General features: G+C 44.8%; 2 protein-coding genes across 5 annotated transcripts; one reads left to right on the top strand and one right to left on the bottom strand.

The window, feature by feature from the left end:
* Positions 1-2,111: 2,111 nt before the first annotated feature.
* hacd2.L (3-hydroxyacyl-CoA dehydratase 2 L homeolog) lies at positions 2,112-9,236 on the bottom strand. Of its 4 annotated transcripts, none has more exons than XM_041575671.1 (8): positions 9,139-9,236; positions 7,264-7,387; positions 6,747-6,864; positions 6,385-6,403; positions 5,672-5,760; positions 5,463-5,584; positions 4,232-4,410; positions 2,112-3,915 (listed from the first exon to the last, which is right to left on the bottom strand). In XM_041575671.1, exons 1-8 carry the CDS (start codon positions 9,143-9,145, stop codon positions 3,839-3,841), a joined length of 735 nt encoding a protein of 244 aa, XP_041431605.1. In that variant the 5' UTR covers positions 9,146-9,236; the 3' UTR covers positions 2,112-3,838.
* Positions 9,237-9,333: 97 nt separating this feature from the next.
* On the top strand, positions 9,334-24,030 carry cep70.L (centrosomal protein 70kDa L homeolog; the record flags this gene model as incomplete). The annotated part of the gene is given in 19 exon segments (NM_001095745.1): positions 9,334-9,529; positions 9,882-9,934; positions 11,379-11,401; positions 11,567-11,666; positions 12,180-12,303; positions 12,609-12,789; positions 12,973-13,148; positions 14,293-14,352; positions 15,604-15,706; positions 15,829-15,917; positions 16,092-16,169; positions 16,635-16,746; positions 17,037-17,135; positions 17,302-17,472; positions 17,580-17,729; positions 17,824-17,992; positions 18,287-18,401; positions 23,161-23,240; positions 23,920-24,030. Coding segments are annotated over 18 exon segments (1,914 nt in total). The 3' UTR covers positions 23,985-24,030.
* Positions 24,031-24,088: the final 58 nt, after the last annotated feature.

The following is a 24,088-nucleotide window of genomic DNA, read 5'->3' as shown; positions in this document are numbered from 1 at the left end:
ACAATGTAACAATATCTTGTAGTTCATGGTGACAAAGCTGCATGAATCCATATTCATTAAGTAGACTTAAGGTATGGAGATCCAAATTACAGAAAAACCACAGGTCACATTCCAGATAATAGATCCAGTACCTGTACTAACCATGTTACACATGATCCAGATTTTCTAGGTTGCCTTAGGTTCCATGGCCGTCTTAATAATGTAGCTTTTTATTGAGAAGAAATAATTTCCTATATGAAATCAGTGAATCTTGTATCATTTTATATTTAAAATGAATTTACTGCCAACAGGTGACAGAAATTGTGTTTTTAGGTCAAATTTGCATTTTGTTGCTATTTTTTGCTCAATGAACAAGGCAATGTGAGCATTTTAAGTGAATATATTTTAGAGAACTTTATTTAAAGGGGAAGTAGAGCTACCCTGGCAATTTCTTTGTTTTGTACTGCTACACAGCCTCTCCCCATCATGCCCAGAACTATAGAGCTGCTCAGCAGTGCTGGCCCCACTTTTACCCACATCCTGATGAAACCCCCCCCGAAACGTTGATACACAGGTGGTGAAAAATAAAAGGGGTAAGCTACCCACCTGCAAGAAATATGGTATTGTGCAACTCTCTTCCATTTGCTGTTACATTTATGATTGACGTGTGCTGACCACCTAGGGGGTTCTGCACCACCAGGCAGGAATATCAAAGGAAAGGAGAGGAGGTGCAGTAATTTTAAATTATACCCACATCACTTTTTGTTTCCAGTATCCATCTTGGTGATCAGTGAGCAGGCCCATTCACACTGGGAGCTAAACTGGGATCTTGGGTTACTGTACATGTTTCAAGTTGAGATAAATTATGTAAATTAAAGTCATACGCAGGGCTGGATTTACATAGTGGGCACCCCTAGGCCCGCTAAAGTTCGTTGCCCCCATCCCCTCCCTTTTATTTGCGCACATTTTCATAATCAGGACCTGTTTGCAAGCATCTTATTGGTTGCTGTGGATCCCTGCAAACATGCCTTTTGTCACATAAGGGAAATGGCATCTTGTGTAAATGGCACCACCCAGAGGAGGGGAACATTGGTACCATACTCTGCTGGTAGCCCAGCTGGGCAAAGTGCATATTCACGAGTACTCTGTTCCCAGAGGTAATGGCCTTTGCCATAAAACAACACCAGGAGGGCCAGTTTGGTGGAACTCAAAAGTTAAGTATATAACTTCAGTGAAAGCTTTCATTTGCCAATGAAAAGGCTGCTGCTGGCTGTGAGAAACTCCAAAGTAGCCCCACAGACTAACATAGAACCAGAAAGTTAGTTGCCCTTTAGGGGGTTTAGCCACTGATTGGCTCAGAGAGATATATTGATCCAATCTGCAGGCAAGCAGCTCTTAGAGGCACTTACCTATCCCCCTCACTCACTGTATGACGGAGCAAGTTCTAGCTTATATTCAGCTTCATATTAACAGAGAAAGGAATGGCTGAAGGGTAGTTACAGGGCTTTGGACACCCCAGGTTAGAAACATCCCAAGGGAGTTATAGGAGCTGCCCCAAAATTCATCCCCAGCTGGTTACACAAAGGTCAGTGTCATGTCTGGGAGATATTTAATTGCAAAATCATTCAATGGAACATCTTTTATCTGGAAAAGGTGGCGTTGTTCTACTGCAGCACTATGAAAAATATTAGCCTACAAATATTAGCCTAACACCTAAGAAGTGGTACTGCAACTATGTCTAACGTTATTACATCTCCAACTCTAAATAGTCCATTTATTATTTACTGATACAGGCCCAGTACCACCAATCAGCTGATAGCTGTGCCATTTTATACACTCAATAGGCCACTTTGTATTGCAGACTGCCCTGGAGCTGGTGAAAATGTTTATTGAGAATAGGGATGTAGAAACTGTAGCCTCTGACATGCTCAGGCCATGTGCAAGCACAGCTGGAGGGCCACCCCCATATACAGCCTGTTTGATACAAGGGTGGTCCACATGCTGTATATGTCTGTCTGTAAGTGGGATAATTGTACGTAAATAGAATACATGATTTATGCACATTAACACATTTATGAACACTAATCAACCACCACATGGACAGGCCCCATTAAAGAGACAGTCACTGTGTGTTCTACTCATAAAATCCTTTATTTGCCCTTTACAAGCCATTCTGAGAGATGCATGAACACAAGCAATTTGTTCCCATCAAACACAAATAGGGACAGAACCCAATTAGTAACTGAAATATCAATTCATTATGTTAATTAGGCCACATGCACAAACAGCAGATTCTTCATTAGATTTTTCTTCGTATAAAGAGGGGCCCTGCCAGCATTTTAAATAGTGGGACATAGTAACCAAAACCACATATTTCCAGCCCACATAAAAATGATGTTATAATAACCTGAGAAACTCATGGGTGGTCCCATTCCTGGTGGAAACAAGTGCAAACTGCTCTTTCTGCCCATAACCGACATTTTAATGAAATTACAATGAAGAGTGGCTCAGTATAAATCCATTTAGCAGCCAATAGAGTACAGGTGTGACTTAGGCCAACCCATGTTTATGTCATATAAGAGGGGCATCTAAAAAAAATATTTCCCCCATCTAGAGTGCAGGCTCTATTAGTTTGCACATCTGGTGGGGGGGCAATTTTGGGGTGACTGGTTCCCTTCAATAATAAGAAGACCGGCCCATACATGGGGAGGGGGGATATAAACATTAATGATAGGAGACGTGGGCAGATAAGACACATGCTGTTACTGCCAGTATCAAACCATGCACAGAGCAAAAGAACAAACCTCTGCTTATCGAATCAGCACGTTGAATGGGCCCAGAGAAAGAGTACCTGAAGGTGCCAACCCATGCAGGTCACACTAGGTAAGTGAGGTACGTCAGAGCATAAGAGTATTAATAAGTATATAAAGGATCCCGCCATGAGCAGTGTTACTGAGGGATCAGGCACAGTGAGTTCCAGTGATGTTACTATAGAGACAAGTGAAGCCGCCATGTTCTTCTGTACTCAGCCAATCACTTTACCAGTGGAGGGCAACAGTACATTATATTTGAATTCCTTTGATGTTTCTGTTCTTTTAATTAAGCCATGTAGTCCTAACTGTTTGTGTACGGACACGGTCTAACATTTATCCTGCTGCTGAGCACTGGGACCAATAATATACATTTACTAAAGACAGTTTAGGGTGTTTGTATTACAGTGCCAGTTCCCCTCTAAACCCTGGGCCAGACATGGGCTGAAGGACTCATACAACTGGCTGCAGAGACTGAGAACCAGGAACCTGGTTTAATCACCATTTCTCTCAATGACGCGGACCATTAAAAAGTTAAAGGTATACGAGCACAGCACTCATTGCATGACCTACCTCCCAGGCAGGGTTAATGCACATGCAGTACCAGCTGCAGCCTTTTGCCCAATCTCATGTCTCTTATAGAGGGAGGAGCCACTGTTGTATTAAACCCCCATGGCAATCACAAGGGGCACAACCCAAGGTCCCCATGCCCCAGACCCCACACAAGCTTCGCATTGAGGTTGTACAGAGTAGCCAGAGTTCAGCCACTCAATGCTGGGTGCAAAACACTGACGGGTACAAAAGGCAGAAGGAGCCAAGAGCTCAGAGAAGGAGCAGGGTCTGTCCAATGTGCATGCTGTGAGAGAACCAGTATAGTCCATTCCTGCACCAGCATTACCTGATCCACTTACTCTCGTGTGGCACCGGCCACTCACTGATTGCAGCATTTGAGTCTCTGAAGGTCAGAGGGAAAAAGAGAACAAATTGGGAGCTGAAAAAAGATGTATGTGTGTGTATGGGGGGGGGGGGAGCAGGTTCTAGGCTGCAGATTAATCTGATTTCTTGTGCTCCGCCACAATGACTTTTCTTCTCTGGTGGAACATGTGGAAATAGAGCTGGGGAAAGACTGGAGAAACACAAACTACATTAGTGACAAGAGAAGCAAGCTAGTGCCACAACCTCCCAATCAGTGTGCTCTGTTGCTAGGGTCACTGGCCCCAACAACCAGACATTGGAAGAAACAGTGGAAAAGGTGTCTAGAATGAATATAATACAAATGTATTAAATGTGTTTGGGGTGCTTCCCTATCAGAGACACTTTATATTCTGCAAAGGCAGGAAATCCTGGTCAGTCTAATATCTGTGAGTGCTACAAATTGCCCCTCCCCACAGGACCAACATGCTCCCCGCCTACAGGTTGCCATTAGCAGCCAGACTACTCACTGGGAATGTAGGAGACCATGACGAGGATGAGGAAGGTGTAGTAATCAAAGGAGAAGTTGTATTTGTTGGGAAGGCTAATGGAGTAAAGACCCGTCTTCTTCACTGTTGGTAGTGCAGCGTAGATGGTCAGCAGCTCCCCTGTTACCCCCATGGGGTAGAGAACAATAAACAGTGTGTACCTGTGGGGGGGGGGCAAAGAGGTAAGAAAGGGAAACAACCAATCATGTAATCACATTGGGAGCTTAGAAGCTTCCTTGTTTCCACTGGATGTGGTGTTTCTCCCGTCAATTTTTATAACCTTTATGTTCAGTTCCTGTACCCTGTCCTCGGTACTGGCAATCAATTCAAAGTCTAATTAGTGGAACAGAACAAGTAAATGCAGAACTTTGCTGCAAAAATCCTTTTAATGACACTACATGTTTCGAGCAGAAATGCCCTTTGTCACGTGGATTTTTGCAGCAAAGTTCTGTGTTTACCTGGTCTGTTCCACTAATTAGACTTTGGATTACTTTGGGAGCTCCCATCTTCCCTAGTACATTTTCACTTGAGCTCTTCCAGATAAGAGGAGAAATAAGGTGGGCCAGTGCTACTTATACTCACATCAGGCATCCAGGCTGGGCACAGACTGGCAATTTGCAGATTCTGGCAAATGCCAGAGGGGCTACAGTAAGATGCCATAGACAGTCACTACTTGTTGGTAAAGGAGTGTGTGGGGCACTGTGTACTTGAAATACCAGTGTCTATTCTGAATCCCAGGCCAGGCTTGGGTATTGCCAAATAGCTACGGCATGGTTCAAATCAAACACGACAGGCTGTGCCAAGTAGAGTGTTCCCTGTGCAAAGATAGCAGCCCAGGCCCCATGTGCCTCTGCACTAAATACATTCTGGGAATCTACAGAGGCTGGGGACACATACAACCCTTGGGATCGGAGAATGCATGTCTGGGCTTCATGTTCAGCCTGGATCCATTGCCCACTCAATTGAATGATCAGATAGTGGGAACAGTACAGAGACCAGCAATATGTGTCCATCTGATCAGGTTAGAAGGCCCGTGTAAGTGGTGCTGGGAAAAGGGCTATGGGGAAATGGTTAAATTAAAAAAAGTGTACAAAGTTGCACAGATCCCAAACAACACACAGTATAACCACTTTCACTTGGAATGAAAACACAAGTTGCCTTGTCAGGGTTCCAAGTGATGTGTTACATGGTATGGCATGGCATGGCCACCTACCTGGCCCACTTGATGATATAAGGCAGGTGGTTGAGGAGGCTGAAGGTATAGAAGGAATATCTGATAATCTCTGTGATTGTCCAGGCGACAACAAACAGCAACACAGAGTCTTCATTCTGCACCTAAAACCAAAGTCACAAGTCAATACCACATGAGGTTTATTTGGCCTTTAATAGAAATCATACTCATGATACTAGAACAGCACCCACCTCTCTCACACTGTGCGTCACTGCCCACGTCAGGAAAACCCTCGACATCACCTGGAAAGCAGTCAGCACCACAGATGAAGGCACAATTCCTGAGGGAGAGAAACCTCAGCCGGTAACTAAACTGACCTTTGAGGGATAATGGCAATTAGAGAATTATAACAGGATAGAGGATACATACAATATACACAAGAGGATGTGGAAGGGTTAATAAAGGCCATTCTGTGTCACATGGTACATCAGAGGCTTCATGGCAGATTGTCCCAGTGCTGGTCAAATATGGAAGGATTAGTTGGACCCAACCACTTACCTACACATATAGGGCAATGCAAAGGGGCCAATGACTCTTAAGCACATGAAACAATACTTGCAGGAGTTTTCTTTTTTGAAATTCTGCTCATGCTGGGGCTCAGCACTGATTTATTGGGAGCCAACTGGTTGAAATAACAACATTGTTCAAAACTATTGCCCAGCACTGGATCACCTGGGTGCCCAGAAATGGCTTCACCTTTTTCCCCAAATGTTCATAGTAACTGTGGATGTAATTTGACCCTGACAAGTTTTCCAGCAGCGGGTGTCAGGCATTAGCAGCCACGGTCCTTATGGACATCTGAGGGGGAATAGTTACTCTCTCACGTGGTGGTGGATTAGCTCTGACTGGGATTTCGGATCAGGAGAGCTAAACTGTATTCAGGATGTGTAGTATATGCACTTACCCACTGCACAGTGACCAATCTGAAACAAGAAGAAAATAAATGCAGCAAGTATTAAGGCCTCTAACAGCAAATTCCAAATCCTGCTGTGCTATTTCCACCGCCCTTTGCCTATACAAATGGGCATGAGCTGCTATATAGTTTACCCAAGGGGAACAGCTATGTTGCTTGCCTTGGCTTAGGGAATCTATTCATGGTCCCACCCCAGTGACCATAATTATATGGTACCTGTGCTGCTCTATGCAGTATTCCCCCTATAAGACAAGCAACATACCATACAGATATTTTTTTAAAAAAAACCCTTATAACCACTTCCCTCACCCAACTCCCACAGAATACCCCCACCCCAGAGTATCCCTGGGTACCTCTAGTAAAGCTCCGGTCTGGAAGAACTTGAGAGGCCGCTCTATGGAGTAGTAGAGATTGTGATAACTGCCCTTGGTAAGGTAGGTGCGCACCAGCCCAACTGCTATAACTAGCCACCTGCACGGGGAAACAGAGACAGGAATAGGCAGAATCTGGGGATGTCTCTTTGACGGTAGGGAAGAAACTCCCTGCAAGCTTGCTCCAACCCTCTTCTGTTCTCATTAACATTATGAATAATTAGTCAGCAATGGGAAACTGTACCTATTTGTTATTTCTCTCGCCCTACCCCAGGTCTCTCCTATTCCATGTGACTCTCAGACATATTCGTTGTTGCTAAAGTCAACCTCACACTCAGAGCCACAAAGGCACATGTAGTTAAAAGGTGACCAATTGCAAAGTGTCATTATGTTTGGGGTGAATTTCCAGGTGATGCAGCCCTGTCCCACTTTCAGAAATAACTTCCTGTAACTCCCAGAAAGGCCTTTATGTAAGTTAATTTCCACCCTTCCAACTTACCCTGCTGTCATGACAACATTGTAAATGACCAGATAAGCGGTTGCCAAGGCCCCAGGGCCCCTCCTCTTCTTCTGGCTTCCATTCTCAGCAGGTTTGGCACTTGCAGTCGCAGGGCTCGGCATGTCTGTATCAGGAGATAGGAGGCAAGGAATCAGTGTCACATTCCAATGCAAGGTGCTTTGCACTGGGACATTCTTTAAGTTATATTAATGCCCTACCACTTAACCTCGGGCCCCTACACATCACTGAACTTTAAATCAAAGAAAGGTTTAACACTTGATTATATATTGAAGGGTGCTGAGAGTTGTTGTCCATCACAATCTAAACGCCCAAGGTTAAGAAAAAAGGGATGCCCAGCACACTCAAGGGGTCACAGATAGGACAGTAATTGCCCCAGTACCTTATGGTCACTGCAGTATCTGCCGGTGAGCAAAAAGCATCACAGCTCCTGTCCCACAGACAATGAACAGAGCAAAGAGCCACAAAGAGAGATGCCTGGAGTTGTGAGATAAATGTTTCTTTGTTTCATTTATAGCACAGCCATTTGCCTAATCACTCACTTCTATGTGTGCTGATAAGAGATTAGGGGCCCTGAAGCTGAGACAAAGGAAGGGCCCAAGAGTGAGTGCTGATGGGAAGCTGACAGGACACAGATATGGGGGAATGTGATAATCAGGACAAAGTTTCCTACTGACCGGCAGCATCCAATCACATGCTGTCATTGGAACAGGTGACAGGAAACTGCTGCCTGTTGATTGGTTGCTATGGATTAACAGACCTGTAGGAAACTTTGTACCTTTTACTCCATTCCCACTTCCCCACACTCACTCACTCGGGGAGCACACACTCACCTACACACAAAGTCCAGGGAGCACTCACACATAAACACACAGCACAAGGAGACACTCACACTCAGGGGCACACATCACATGGAACACTAGGAAACATAGAGTTATAATGTAGTGAAGTGCAAGCTCTGTTGACAAGAATAGAATAACCGGGATAAGGAATGCAGTGGGATTATAAGAACTCCTCCCACCGAGGCATCAACATCTCCTTTCTGAACCCTGTTCTGTCTCATCGTCGGACCCCAGGCCTCCCCCTTGTTTTCCCGACCCCAGGCCGCTTTCTGTTCCCTTCCCAGAGCACGTCTACCCTGGAAGATCCTCGACTCGGGTTCCCTGCGATTCCTATGGGAAGCCGACAGAAGCTGCTGGGAGTTGTAGTCCAGCACAGGGTGGGAATCCTGCCCCATTGCAATATTGCAAATACAGACCTGCAGCCCTGAACAATCCAAGCCATTCCCCATTCCCTCCCTGAGTACCGTTCTCGCTGGCTTCTCCCTCCACACGCCGAGGTCTCCAGGTGACACACTAACCTGCTGTTCCCTCAGGTCCAGTTTCAGCCAATGAGGAGCCCGGAAACCAGATGGATTATGGGAGCCGCTCTCGGGGAAGACATGCAGTGGGCCGGGCAACAGCGCCGAGAGACAGCTCTAGTAGGTTAGGGCGGAGTCAAATTGACAGATGGGCGGGTCGGGGGCGGGCTAACAATTTGGAGAGCACAAGTTCACTGACAGACTTGGGGCGTGGCAAGAACTGTTCCATTCGTTAGTCAGGATTGGACAGCACCAGTTACACTTTACTCTGGGTTGCAGCAATTTGCCTGTTACAGAATAGAAATACCTGGCACTGCCCTGTAATACACATAGAACTTATTGGCAACGACTACACGCGCCAGGAACAATAAAAGACTCAGGATAGTGCCGCTAGGTACAGGAAAGACTGATAGGTATTATATACCCGATACAGGACAGAAATACCCGGTTTATGAGAAAGTAGAATGGGTAGGAGGCTGGGATTAGGTTCAGATCACCTGTCATTGGCTGCTCGTGTTCTGCTAGCAAATTCGGATTAAGTAGAGTTTGCCTGAGATGCGTAAACGCGTCAGAAAGAGGGAGGAACTGTTCGACACATTCCAATCAACCCCACGCTCTAAAATACGTCCCGCCCCGTAGGGCAGGGCACTGATGCAAATAGCGTAGCCGTGGTAACGGACGGAAGCTCGGAGGGAGTTTGGGCGCCTTACTTGAATTTGCAGACAACCGTCAGTACTCCCCTACCTACCGTGACTTGTTTTCCTCTATCGTATTTCCACAAGGAAGAAGATTGTACCACCTGTCGCAATACGGGAGGCTCCAGGCCGTGGTCATTGTTTTATAGTGGGTGGTGAGAGCATTCTGGTGGCCATTGTCTTACAGTGCTTGGTGAGTGCATTCTGGCTCGTACCATTCGGGGGGTAAAAGGATTATGAGGGGAATCCTTTAGAAAGAATGGTTGGTATCGTCTTCACTTTACAGAAGGAAGGAAGATACCCCTGGATACTCCATACTCAAACAATTCTCGTAAGAAAGGAGTGACAGTGACACAGTGCTTGGGGTCTACTGGGATATACCATTCTGGTGGGTAAAGGGTAACAGAGTGCAGGGGTTCCCTGGGATATACCATTCTAGTGAGAAAGGGGTAACATGGTGCTGGGGTACCTTGGGGAAAGATCAGCTGATAGGAAGGAAGGTGCGGGTACCATTGTTTAATGGCAGTCTTTGTTCCCTGCATTAGGTGGCTGAGGTGCTGGGACGCAGAAGAAGGGGAGATGTCAGAGCAGCTGCCATGTGAGTCCTTGTGTAACAATACAACTCCAATGCTTTTCTGCAGGGCAATGTGTTAAACCACAGCAGGGATTTGCCATTGCACCTCTGAAATGGAAGAAATGTGCCTTGAAATGTTACATTTCCCCCCACATCATCACTAGCAGCAGCCCACCATTGCACCTTTGGGGGGTCCTGTGTCAGGCTGAGCAGGAGACATACTGGCACTGTAGAATGTCTACCCGACCCCACTCTATAAGGTTAAAGTCATACAGAGTTACTAGTAACAGCTACTTGTCATGGCTACAAAATAGACAATAGTTATAATTGGCTTAGCTAAGACACTACATGGCTACTTGTTGTGGCTACAAAATACCCTACCATAGACAATACTGAGAATTGCATGTACAGGTATGGGACATTTTATCCAGAATGCTCGGTACCTGGGGTTTTCCGGATAAAGGATCTTTCCGTAATTTGGGTCTTCATGCCTTAAGTCTACTAGAAATTAATTTAAACATTAAATAAACCCAATAGGCTGGTTTTGCTTCCAATAAGGATTAATTATATCTTAGTTTGGAAGTACAAGCTACTGTTTTATTATTACAGAGAAAAGGGAAATCATTTTTAAAAATTTGGATTATTTGGATAAAATGGAGTCTATGGGAGACAGCCATTCCATAATTCGGAGCTTTCTGGATATCAGGTTTCCGGATAAGGGTTCCTATACCTCTAGTGTCTTAGCAAAGTCAATTATCACTTTTGTCTATTTTGTAACCATGACAAGTAGCTCTGTGTGTCTTCAGCCTAACCCCACTGTAACCTGCTACTTCCCAACCCAACCTAAAGTCCTCTACTCTGCCCTCACAACATTACATCACTATAGGGGTGGTGGCTTGCTTGAAATTCAGCCCCCCAAAACAAGAAGTATGTCTTCCCCTGTGTGAGGGCAGAGCTGTAATTGCCCCACCCACATCCTACTGTGTGTATATGGGGGAGTACTGATAGGACACAACCCACTGCTCCCCTTTGAGAAACAGGGATTGGTGGAGAGGGTCTGTGAGGAGAACAGGGCTACAAATATAGGAAATGCTGCTCTCAAAAATGTTACACTCTGTAACGACACATCAGTCTGATCCCAGGGCTCCAAGAGGATAGCCATAAGCATTTTCAGCTCAGTTTAACCCTTTACTTTTAGGTGCATTTTCACTGCAGCCTTTCTCCAAGTCTCCACCGTCCTGCAATATAAATTCTAGGGGCCTAAGCAAGCAACCAGCAGCAATGAAGCATCACTTTATATAGTCGCCATTTATAGAGCTACAAAGTTTGTGTAAACAGGAGTATCACACAGGGCTGCTGTACACTCACACACAGGAGGAGACAAGCCAAAATCTCTGCCATAAAGTTATTGTTTCTTATTTTAAGCCAGTGATAGGGAATCATCTGATCTGCTTTTCTTTTCCTTCAGCTGCAAAGGAAGAACCATTCAAGGTAAATCCTTAACCATTACTTTATTAATCTAGATAGATGTTTGCTTCCTCTGTTTTGTTGGTGCATGTCGGGCTCAGGTGCTTGAAGGACTTGGGTTGTACGGTGTTTGGAATCTCTAATCCATTGTGATTGTCGAATCTCTTTACATGGGCTGTGTTGTTGCAGGAGGTGCTGGCCGAGTGGGAGAACATTAACAGACTTCTGAAACGTCATGGCTGCAGCCCTGTCAGTGTATCCAAAGCCCAAGATAAGGCCAATCTCTCAGGTGAGAGGTAATTAAGTCCTGCAGCTGGGGGGGGGGGCAATGGTTCCAAGAGGGACCTTTTTATTTGTCAGTTCCAGCTGAGGTTCCAGGGCAAAAGGGTTATCCACTTGGTTTAATATAGGACTCTGGTGCATCAGGGCAGAACAGGGCATTTTGTGGTGTCAAGTTGGAGCAGGAGTACCTTTAAATTTGATAGGAGGAATCTGAAGTGGGGGGGGTTACAGCATACACATCCAGCTACAGGAATACTGAGTGTGGAGCAGGCACGTAGGAGAAATATCTGGGGACTGCAAAGAAGACCCTGAGACTAACGGGCAAACACTGGGCACTTTCACATGGATAGTAATCTATAGCAACCTGTCTGCCAGCTGCAGGTTGAACAGTTAATTAAAGCAACCATTTGATTGCCATGGGTTACTGCCCACGTTTAAATTTGCCCAGTGTTTATAAATGAGTCTCACAAATACCAAGGTAAATGTAGCACATTATAGCTGATATTCCCATTCTCTGCAGGGACGGTTCTGTTGGACCATCAGGCTTCCCAGGCTGTGGCCTCTGCATTCAAGTCCCTGATACAAGACACAGAGAGACGGCAGAATTTGATTCACGGCCTCATTCAGTCCAATAACCAACTCAAGTAAGTAGAGAACATTCTGCTAATTATTCTTGTGCATTATGTGTAAAGGCACACGGGCATTTCAGTTGTTTGGTGTTACCTGCCTTTTGATTATAAATACAGTGCAGGTACAATGTATGGAGTAGAAACGAGGGGTCACATTAGGGAGAAGTGTTCCAAGTTGGGAACATGGGAGGTGATGCAGGGGGTGGAGCCATGACTAAGAGCACATGGTTAGTGGTGGAATCAGCAGTACTGAGGAAATGCCATTAGGGGCTGCGCACTGAGACATGGCGCAGTTATTTGAATCCCTTGTGTTTGTGCAGAGAGGATGTTCAACAGCAGCAGGGCCGAGCTGCCCGCCAGGAGCACAGAGCCAGTGACTTACAGAAGATACTGGACAATGTTAAAGCCAAAATCCGGGATCTAGAGGATGATTTTATCTCTAAGACTCGACAGCAGCAGAACCAAGTGAAGGACCTTCTGAAGGAGAAGCAAGTAGCCAACGTAAGGAAGATAATAAGTGGGTGCTGTATAGGTGTATCTGTGACCTACCCACCATACCTGTGGCCCTCTCCTGTGCCTGTGTGCAAACTCTCTTTCTTGCTGTCCCTGTGTGCCATGTCTTACCCGCTTACAGTGGGCAGATCACCTTCCTACAGTGAATGAGATTCTTCTGCCCTGTTCTAGGAGCAGTGCCAGAAACAGCAGGAGAAGATGAGGGAACTGGAGGAGAAGGTTGTGCAGCTGAAAAAGCAGCTCTCCCAGGCGCAGACTGTGGAGGAGAAGAGAGTCGCCTCACAGAGGAAAGTCTTTCTGCAGCTCCTGAGCCGCCTCCCCAGAGACAATAATGGAACAGATCAGCAGTGAGTGGCTAAAGTGTTAGTGGTGGGGGTCAGCTGTCTGTCTGACTGATATCCTGACATTGATGTATATTATAATAATAATAATAATAATAATATATATAACAATCTGTGTTTAGTCTATATAAACCATTATACCCCCAAGGGACCCTGTGATATTCAACTCATGTGAAACACTGCAAATCTCAACTGCACAGAGATGTCTATGGGTACAAACATCCACACACCCTCCAAGGAACACATTCACACACAGCTAGGAAATCTGAGTTGTTTTCAGATTTGTTTCCCAGAAAGAAAAACTTTTTTCATGTACATTCCATTATTTATTTTTTCCAAAATCTAATTTTAAAGTTTAATGTCCCATTCTCTGGTGTTCCAGTCTGTCTGACAGCTCAGTAATTCTGGTGCAGAGTCAAACTGTTAAAATCTTGCAACATTTAGTTGATACATTTTTCAGCAGCATCTCTGGAGTATTAGCAACTATTGTATCAATTCTAACAGCTGCCTGTAATGAAACCCATAGATTCTGCTCAGCAGAGATAAAGATAAGAAATGTATCCACTAAATGTATCAGTTAAGGACAGTTTACAGGGTTGGTGACCCCCTCCCAGAGCTGCTTTAGAAGGTGAAAAATGACACTTTACACTTCAACATTAGAAAAACTGTGACACGTAGAAAATAGAAAGTAATTGGAATAAAGTCGTTATTTCTGGTGATCTATATGAAAGCAACTAGTCGTTTGAAGGTGAACAACCCCTTTAAGTACACAACATACAAGGCATTCTAACACTGCCAAAGCTAAAAAAATAAAACACATCCTTTAGTAATTCTAAAAAAAATCAAACGCTACATAAAGCAAAAACAATTGGAAAACCTAAAACAACTTATATATTAATTGAACTTGGCATATTGCTGTAGAATAGCTGTTAAATACAATCCAACATTAACTAAAGTATTGTTCTCAGAAGAAGCTCTTAAATCTTAATCTTAAAGCATTATTTTAAGTGCTTGTATTTAAAATTATTAGGAGTCTGAACATTTTAAGAAACTTTTTGGCTAATCTGACTCCAGATACCCAATTGCTCTGGTGATTGTCCTGCCCATTGCTCTGTTGGGCTGATGTTAATTGTTTTGCATTACATTGCAGGATTCTGGATATCATTGGTGGATATGAGGGACAGGTGACCCAACTGCAGAAAGAGCTGAAGTGAGTGGATCTTTTGGATTCCTTCCTATTAAAGGAACAGTAACACCAAAAAAATTTAAGTGTTTTAGAGTGATTAAAATATAGTGTACTGTTGTCCTGCCCTGTTGTGTTTGCTTCAGAAACGATACTTTAGATTATATAAACAAGCTGCTGTTTAGCCATGGGGGCAGCCATTCAAAGCTGAAAAAAGAGATAAAGCACAGGATACACAGCAGATAACAGATAAGCTCTGTAGTTTACAACTGGATTCTTCAGAACTTATCTGTTATCTACTGTTTATCCTGTGCTTGAATGGCTGCCACATAAACCATACAACAAAAAAATAGTTTGCGCTCAAACTCTATTCCCCCTTCTGTGAAGTTAATTTAATTGGGCTAATTGTTGCCACCGCTCACCCTGTAACTGGGTGGACCCAGGTGCAAATGCCCCGGACCTTTCGCTTATTCAATTTATGTTCAGGCATTCAATATATGCAGGTCACTCACTGCTTGAAGTCCCTGGCCCAGGTGCAGCAACCTGAACCCGCAGCTTTGGGAGACACAACAGTCAATAGAATCCAATATTGCACGCACTTTCACGGATCCGCAGACAGCAGTGGTTTTAAAAGGCGGTGGTTTTTAAAAAGAGGTGATCTGTTGGGGAAATAAAGCTTTTTAAAACCACCGCTGTCTGCTGATCCGTAAAAGTGCGCACAATATTGGATTCTCTTGTATGGCTGCCCCCATAGCTACACAGCAGCTTGTTTATATAAACTACAGTTGATTGAAGCAAACATACCAGTTTCACCAGTTCAGGGCAACAACAAATTATATTGTCATTCCTTTAAAACACTTTAATTTTTTGGCTTTGCTGTTCTTTTAACACCATGCTTGGGGGTGCATTCTGCATGTCCTCTTCTAATTATCAAATAACTTGATTATCCGTATGGAGAATGTTCCTGCCATCTTGTGGCAGCTTGTTGTATGTACCCATACAATGAGAAGGAGGACCTGTTCATGGTCAAACTGGGGTATTCTTTTGCCCCACCACAGTAACTGGCACCCAAGGCTGTTACTATAAAGCTAAAAACAAGATCCACACAGCATCATGGGAGGACATATTCAGTGGGGCCTTTCCTGATTCCTGTTCTTGCCATGGTCAGTGAATATGTAACCTACAGTAGTGGATTCCCGGCTTTTGCGCTTTGCTGATGTGTTTTACGGATTTAGGGACACCAGGGAGTCACATGTCCATGTGTATTTATTTTTAAAGGAGATATAAGGTGGCTGATGTGGAACTGTCTGTCAGGGAGAGAAAATACTCTGAGGAGTCCTTAAATCTGGATACAACCCCCAACTACAGAGCTTTGCTGAAGGTCAGTCTGTGCAGAAGAATTTTTAAGTAGGGGAGACAGGTGGGATTGTTGGTATAAGGGTTGGGGGAGGGGCTAACGTAGACAATCCCAAAAACAATTAATTGCTATTTCATTCTGTCCAGTCATATCAGGAACAAATGAGAGATGCAAAAGAGAAAAAGGAGCAGCTTGTTCGAGAGAATTCACAGATGCAGCAGGAGTTGGAGGGCAGGTGATCATGGGGATATAGATTATGTGGGGAGTGCACACTGATGTACTGGTTATGGGGGGGTTGTAGTTCAGTAACACCTTTAGAGAAACAGGCTAAAGCTCTCTGTCTGGTAGTATTGGATGGGCTCAAAGCTCATGTCATTCACCTGCCCCTCTTCATCTCTGGCACTTACAGACCGACTGTCAGGGAGCTCAAACTTTACAAACAGCACGTCCGGAAAATGGAAAAACTCCTCCGTCAGAACAACATCAGGTGCGTCATACTTCCTGTTACTGTCATTATCCTTTTATTTATATAGTGCCATTCACATTCCTGCCCCAGTGGAACTTACAATCTAAGGACCCTATCACAGTAACACACAGTGTCAATTCCATCAGGAGCCAATTATCCTTCTTGTATGTTGTGGAGTGTCAGAGAAAACTGGAGTTTCCGTAAGAAAACCCACACGGACACAAGGAGAACACACACACCTTGCAGATGGCTGTGGCTGGAGCTAATCTAATTTTACCTGCTTTCTGTCTCATACAGACCCCATATTAAATTTACAAACAATATGGGGGAACACTGCGGCTTTTGCACACAGAATTGTTCCAGCTAGTAAATAAAGTGTGGATCTATTGGAGATACCCAGAAAATCATGCAGTGTTTGGTTAATGCCACCCAGAAAGGCAGGCGCTGTTGGGTTTGTTGTACATTGCTGGTGTCTCTGTGCTGTAGTTTCCGTGGGATAATGCGAGAGAAGAATGAAAACAAAGCACCTTTGCATCAGAGCACCCGAGTAGAAGACATCGATCAGCTTCCAACAGACGACTGCAGGCGGTACCTCCAGGTATGGGCCCAGCAGTTAGCATTTTAAGTCTAAAATCATCACCAGGGAGGTCCTTACTGCACCTCGTATCGTAAATTTCTGAAATCAGCTGCACATGTGCCATCCCTGACGTTATTCTATGTTTATGAGTGATTGTCCCTGGTAATGAGTATATCCCTTGTGTAAATATGGCTTCTTAAATGTGATTATAATGGTAATAAGCCAATGGACCCTCTCCCTGTATAGCTGCAACCACAAGAGATGCTGGAGGGCCGCAAGTTTATCATTTTACATTTTCAACTTTCCATCAGGAAGTTTGCAGGGAGCTCGGCATCTGCGATCTGAAGGACCTGATTCCCGTCTCTCTTTCTAAAGTACGTGAGGCAGATACGTGCTCCAAGCTGCACAAGGTAAGTGCGAAATGTCAGGGGCGTCGTGATTTCCTGAACCACCTTGACCCTCTTGTTGCTAAACCGAACCTCTACTGTCATAGGCGAATGAAGGTTGGGCTGCATTGCTCTCTGAATGGAATTAGTCTCCAAGTTAAATCACTGACTCTCATTCTCCTCTCTCCAGATCCTGAGTGGGATCGGCTCAGTACTCAGCAGCCCTCGGGCCCCTCAGCTCCTGTTTAAGGCCAGTTCACGAGGTCTTGGGAGTAACACTATCGATTCCAAGAATGAGTTGGACTTTTTGCATCTGCTGCCAACCATAGAGATGTGGGCGGGGCAGCTGCTGTCCCTTAAGGTAAGGTTATATGCCCACAGAACCAGCTGTGTATTGGTACTGCGTTATTACTGTGTGTATTATAATATATAATGTGTGTGTGTGTGTGACTATCTGCATACTGGCAGGGACTGCACAGGTCTCTCAAAAAGCTTGGTGAGAAGATCTTGCCCTACGGGCAGCCCAGCATGGTGCCAGAGGGCCCTGACAGTGTCAGAGTGGAAGATCTGCAGCTTCTGCTGGATTCCATGATCGAGGATGTGGAGAGCCGAAAGCAGGTTAGACATTGGGAAAGAAGCCCTTCATGTGCTGATAGGGGTATCTCTTTTCCACCAGTCCTGAGTTCAGTTCTGCATGTTTCTTTCCCAGCAGGACCCAGCCAGTCTCTCCCCACACACACTGTTGGCACTGGTCTCGCATTTTCAGAAGCTGTTTGATGTGCCCTCCCTGGGCGGAGTTTACCCACGTATGAATGAAGTGTACAGCAAACTGGGGGAACTGAGCAACATGATGAAGAGCCTGTGCTGCCTCCTGGGGATCGGTAATTATATTTATAACTGCGCACAGAAGTGCCCAATGTGATCCTGTTTATTATTGTTCGCTGCAGAAAATTCAGTTTTCATAGTAAGACATCCAGTTTTCTCTTGATACAAAACCAAAAATAATATTTTTGGCACAAGTATGGCAAAGGCTTCTTGCCACTGCCATTCACCTCCTGCACACTGGCTGGTAATTGACCAATGTGATTATCTATATCACAGGCTGGATGTGCCCATGTGTGATTCTTATTTGACATTGCTGTGTATGGCTGACCTCGTATTACTTTTCCCTAAAGGTGGCGTTGCCTCCTCCAGTGCAGTAGTTAATGCTGTGTGGCGTTTGTGCAGAGACCTAGAAGAAGTAGACAGTCAGAAGCTGCAGCAAATCCTCGGCACTTTGGACATTGACAGGTATGAGATTTCCACATTGTTCTGTGAGAGACTGTGCCTAATTACATACTTGTGAGAGGATAGTATAGAATGGCACCTGCAATCACAGTGCCAGTATAATGGAGTGTAAGATTATTTCCTTCAAGTCCCCAGGCAGCACACTACAAGAGATAGCCCCTCCTCCAAGGACAGGAAAAAAAACCTTTAAATACGCCTTCCCTCCCCCACATCCCTCAGTGTTTTTTCCTGTCCTCCAAGGACGAGGTGCCTGGAAAAATGCAGGTAGGTACTTCTGCCCAGCAGGGTGGAAGAGGCTGGTGCTCGGATTACTTGCAGGAGCAGGGTTAGGAGGACGTCCGTGATGTCACGGGGGGCTTGCAGCTGCAGGTCTCTGGAGTCCAATCCTCTGTGCGGTGAGTCCATGCGGTTACACTCGCAGCCGCGAGGTAGACAAGCAGAGCCCCATGTCCTGGTTACTGGGGGGGGGGGAGGGGTGTCTTGTCTCCCAGTGGATTATACAATACATTATAGACTTGCAGAATGTTTAAATATGGAACAGGTGTATTGTGGGGGCACACTAATACCAACACTACAAGTTGGAATCCTTGTATTGTGTCCCTTATTGTGCAAAATATACATGTAATATGTATCATCCCAATATGTAATCTTCATTAATCCAAAACACAGTGTTCCCAACACATCTCATGAGTTCTTCCTTATGTCTTATTATAATTAAGTTCCTGCTATGCAGCCATTATCTTTCACACAATTTGAGAGGCAATGCTAACAACATTACTCTCCTTCTGAGTTATATTTCAACAACATGCAGTAAAGGAACCTTCTTTCATGCTTATCTGTAATATAGACGGCTTCAAACAAGAGTTGTGAGTTATAGTTCAATAGTATGTGTTAGAACTTAGAAAGGTGCTAGCACATGATTATTAATTAAGTCAGTAGCGCTCTCATTCACTGCAGTTCTGGAGTGAAGGTTAATTAGGCAACATATGGAGGTGTTGGTTTAGACTACACACCTCTCAGAGTGATTAAGTTCTTAATTCCTTTTATGCTTGTTTCCCCCATGGATCACATCATATATTTGGTGTCATGATACAGGCTTGTAATAGTTAATAAAACAGGTCAAGGTATCATGAGAAATATTTCTGCCAGCATCTAAATCAGACACATAACAGGCCTCTTTTCAGCTGTAATGCCCTTCTCTAAGCCCAGACTAATAACTTCTCACTCCTTTGAGAGGGGGAATATATTTAATGCACAGCAAATTGATTATGCACATGCTAGAGAGGGTTTTCTGCTGTGTGGCTGAATAGCAACCAGTTTAGCTTATCCTCTGTGACCTGCTTATCCACACAGCTCTATCAATGGGTTGCACAAATAGATAGTCCAGACATCTAATGTGGCACTTTATCCTTGTATAACAAATATTCAGGTCCTTATACTTGTGCTTCCTGACATATTCCTGTCATCAGCTGAAAGTTGTCACCCAGGGCCGGGACTGGGGGTGGACATAAGAGGCACGTGCCTAGGGCGCAAAGCTTAGGGGTGCCAGGCAAGTGCCTCATATGCAGCCTACCCCTAATCCGGCAAGTGTTTCCCTGCGCACCCTCTATAGCGCACATTAGCACACACCTGAAGCTGGAGGCAGAGTTGTTGGGGTACCCATCCAGCATGGCCTAGAATTGTCATCACCATCCATACTAACACCCAAAATATGCTATTACTTAGGTCTAATACTCAGAATAAAAGTGTTGGCCTCAAGTCCCAATCCTTGATTTCTTGTACCAGACTTCCCAGGGACTTTGTGAAGAGAACATGTTCCAGAAGGAAGCAGAGAGTTGTTCTTCCCAAATTTTAGTTCCAGTTCATCCAAAGGAATAGGGAGAAGAGTTGCTCTTAGTTTTGGGACCCAATCGCTCAGGCGGATTTCGGATGGTGATCAATCTGACTTCCTTAAAAGTTAAAAGATAAGATATTGTTAAGATAAATGGAGTGAGATCAGCAATATTGGTTTTCAAGTTCAAGGCGACTACTCTCTGCAGCAAGACGCCTATCTCCATTTCCACATCTGGTGGGGTCATCAGCATCTGCTAAGAGTTGCAGTCAAGGATAAGTCCAGAATATGTTGGTTTGCGGCCCTGCTTTCGTCCTGTCGTTGTCTCCTTGAATCTTCACCAAATCTCTGGTGGATGTAGCTTATCTGGGGATTGTTCTGTATCTGGACGATTGGCTAATAAAGCCTCCTCTCGTGACCTTCTGCTTCAATGAAAGAAAATCAAATCTTGTTCCTATGCAACAGAAACTGTTAGTTCTTCTGGACTCAGCCCAAGGTCTCACACGTTTTCCTTCACTGAAGATTGTCAATCTGAAGAACCCTGTTGAACCTCCCTCCGCAGAGGCGAGTCGATCAGGAAAGCTATTTCTGCTCTGGAGAGCGTGACATCTTACTAGAGGCTGTTCTGTGGGCCAGAGCTCACATGAGACCACTCCAGAGGACAATCATGACAGTCTGAGATGGTTCACAGAGCACTGTGGATAACCCTTTAACAGTACCTCAGCATGTGGACAAATCCCAGGGAGCTCCCTGGTTAAGCCACTGGCTGGTCCTTTCCACGAATGCCAGCAGGCAGGGTTGGAGAGAAGCTCTGGAGTAGAGTACCTAGCAAGGTACTTGGTCACAGCAAGAAGCAGCAATCTCCTCCAATCACCGGTAGCATCTGGCTATTTGGAGAGCCCTCAGAGCAACGGCTTACCAGATGAAGGGAGCTGCAATTAAAGTCTAGCCATCCTGGGAGTCTGGGACAGTTCAGAGAGCTCTCTGGACAACCCTATAACAATACCTCAGCATGTGGGCAGATCCCAGGGAGCTCCCTGGTTAATCCACTGGCTGGTCCTTTCCACGAATGCCAGCAGGCAGGGGTGGGAAGCAACTCTGGAGCAGGGTACCTGGCACGGTACTTGGTCACAGAAGGAAGCAGCACTCTCCTCCAGTCACCAGGAGCATCAGGCTATTTGGAGAGCTCTCACAGCAATGGCTCACCAGATGAAGGGAGCGACAAAGAAAGTCCAGTCTGACAACATTACAGATGTCTCATATAAACAGACAAGGGGGTACTCGCGGCATTAAAATGGCAGATGTATCAATTATGCATGGGGCAAAAATCATCTGCAGGCACTGCAAGCGGTATACATCAAGGCTCAGTCAACCTCCACGCAGATTCGAAAACAAGTCCTGCCAGGAGAATAGTCTCTCAGTGAGTAAGAGTTTCTCCGCAGACTGGACAGAGCCAGGGTCATAATGATAGTGCCTTACTGGCCCAGAGGAGCATGCATTCTCGCCTAACACACGCGGCAGAGAAAGGGTCAATACGCTTAGGGTCCAGCAGGACTCTTCTTCATCAGGGTCCCATTTATTTCCCAGATCTCAGCAGATGTGCCCTCTCAGCCTGGATCCTGAATGGCAGTTATTGACTCATCAAGTTTTATCACCAGAAGTAATAGACATCAGGGATTTCAAAACGTTATCCTAGAATTTGAAAAAGATTTTCCTTTGGGTTATTCTGATCCATTGACCATTTTTCAGCTACCTTCCACAAAATTGGAATAATTTGACCAATGGTGTCACATGGACTTAGACCCACTACTCTATGAGTTCAGGCGGCAGCTGTTGGAACAATGAGAGGGTTTTCTCTGGGTGAAACAGATTGGTCAGATGCTTCATTAAATCAACTAACAAGCTTCAACTTACAGTAAGAGATGTCCTCCTTGGGATCTGAGTTTATTCTTTACATCTTTGTTGGAAGTTTCATTTGAACCACTTAAAGCTAATTCTAATTAAGCTGATTACTCTCAAAACAGTTAATGTATGTTGGTGGAACTCACTTCAACAGAGTGGGTGAATTGCAAAGTCTATCCATTGAGGAACCTTATCTTCAGTTCTTTCTTTCCGGATAAGAGAGTTGCTGAAGTTTCCTACTTCAGTCCAAGGTTTTTTCCTAAGGTCAGACCAAGGGTTTGGTAGCATCCAAACCTACATTTACAAGATGGCTTAAGCAGACAGTCACTTGTTTATGAGCTTGCTGGTAGGTTTCTGATAAAAATCACCACTCATTCAACATCTTGGGCAGAGCAGGTTATGTAAGCAGCATCCTTGCATAAATTCACAAGGCATTATGGACTTGATGTATTCAAGGGAGGCTGTTTTTGGTGAGAAAGTGTTACAAACAGGTTTATGAGGCCCTCCCTAAATATCTCTTTAATATCTCTTGTAGTGTGCTGCCTGGGGACTTGAAGGAAAGCTAGATTTTTTTACCTGGAAATTGCAGTTGCTTCAGGTCCCCTTAGGCAGCACATAATTCCCTCCCTGATAAAATTCTGTTTGTTGATGTAGCAGCCCTTGGTGTCTTGATCTTTTTAATAAACACTGAGGGATGTGGGGGAGGGAAGGCGTATTTAAAGGGGTTTTTTCCTGTCCTTGGAGGAGGGGCTATCTCTTGTAGTGTGCTGCCTAAGGGGACCTGAAGGAACTGCAATTTCCAGGTAAGAAATTCTAGCTTTACCAACACATGCTGTGATGCAGTTATTTTTCACTTTATGTAGAAAGACAGTGGCAGCCCCATCTATACACCACATTGTGTGATGAGGGATCAGAGAGTGTCCCATAAATCAATATAAAAAATTCCATATGAAAATCTGGTGGGGGGGGGGGAGGGAGGTGCCGCCTTATGACCAGACTGTGAGCACCCCAATGTCTTTTCCTTTACAGTGTCATTAACAAAATCCAGGAGCATGAGGAGTTCTTTCCAGCATTTGAAGGATTAATAAAAGCCCTGCTTAACCTCCTGGGTAAGTCTGGTCTCTGGTTATTCTCTTGTGTAAATGTGGGGCTTCACTTGACTTTTCTTCTAATTGTGGCACCACAGTATATACGCTCCCAAGCGGGATGGGGGGAGGTGCGGCCATAGAGTTGGGCCATAGCCTCAATCTCATATCTGTAGCAGGCAAACAGTATGGGCATGAGGGAGTAGCACTGTGCCCAACGGGTAGTCCTAGTGCGCTGTGTATGGTTATTTACCAGTAAGGGAAGTAGAAAGAAACTCACTAGTTCTATGGGGTGTGGTCCTTGACTTTATTACCCCCCCCCCCAGAGCAGCAGCTCAATAACTACACCAGTCATAGGTTAGGGGGAAAGATTTATCCACCTTCTGTGATGAAACGTTTAAAAAGGATTAAGCAGATAAGGGCTACATTCAGGGTCAGACTGGGGGGCCCACCGGGACTACTGTCCAGGGCCCCCTCCGACCCCCCCACTGTGATGCGCATTGCCTTTAAATAATTTATTTTAGCAGAAAATAGTGCTATTTTCTGCTGAAATGAATGATTTAAAGGCAATGCCAAAGTTTTTGGTGTGCTTCCTCCCTATGGGAAATTGAGTATGAAGATTGGCTTGGAAGTAACTGGAGGAGTTGAATGCACCCAAAGAAAAAGTAAGTGGTGTGCCATTTTATATTTTTTTTTGTTTCAGAAATTGACCAACTGGATGAGATCGTGCCAGAGGTGCGCAGGTTAAAGGCACGAGCGTCGCATTAGGGGGATTTACACGATGATTTTTATTAATAAATATTTTTAGTAAAAACTTGTTCTTGTAGCAGATTCTTCGGTCCTTGTGCCATGTCTGTGGCACTATCGGTACA

Source organism: Xenopus laevis, chromosome 9_10L (assembly GCF_017654675.1).
Source record: "Xenopus laevis strain J_2021 chromosome 9_10L, Xenopus_laevis_v10.1, whole genome shotgun sequence".
NCBI classification, from domain to species: Eukaryota; Metazoa; Chordata; class Amphibia; order Anura; family Pipidae; genus Xenopus; species Xenopus laevis.
The sequence above is the reverse complement of the archived record's forward strand: the minus strand, read 5'-3'. Positions and strand labels throughout refer to the sequence as shown.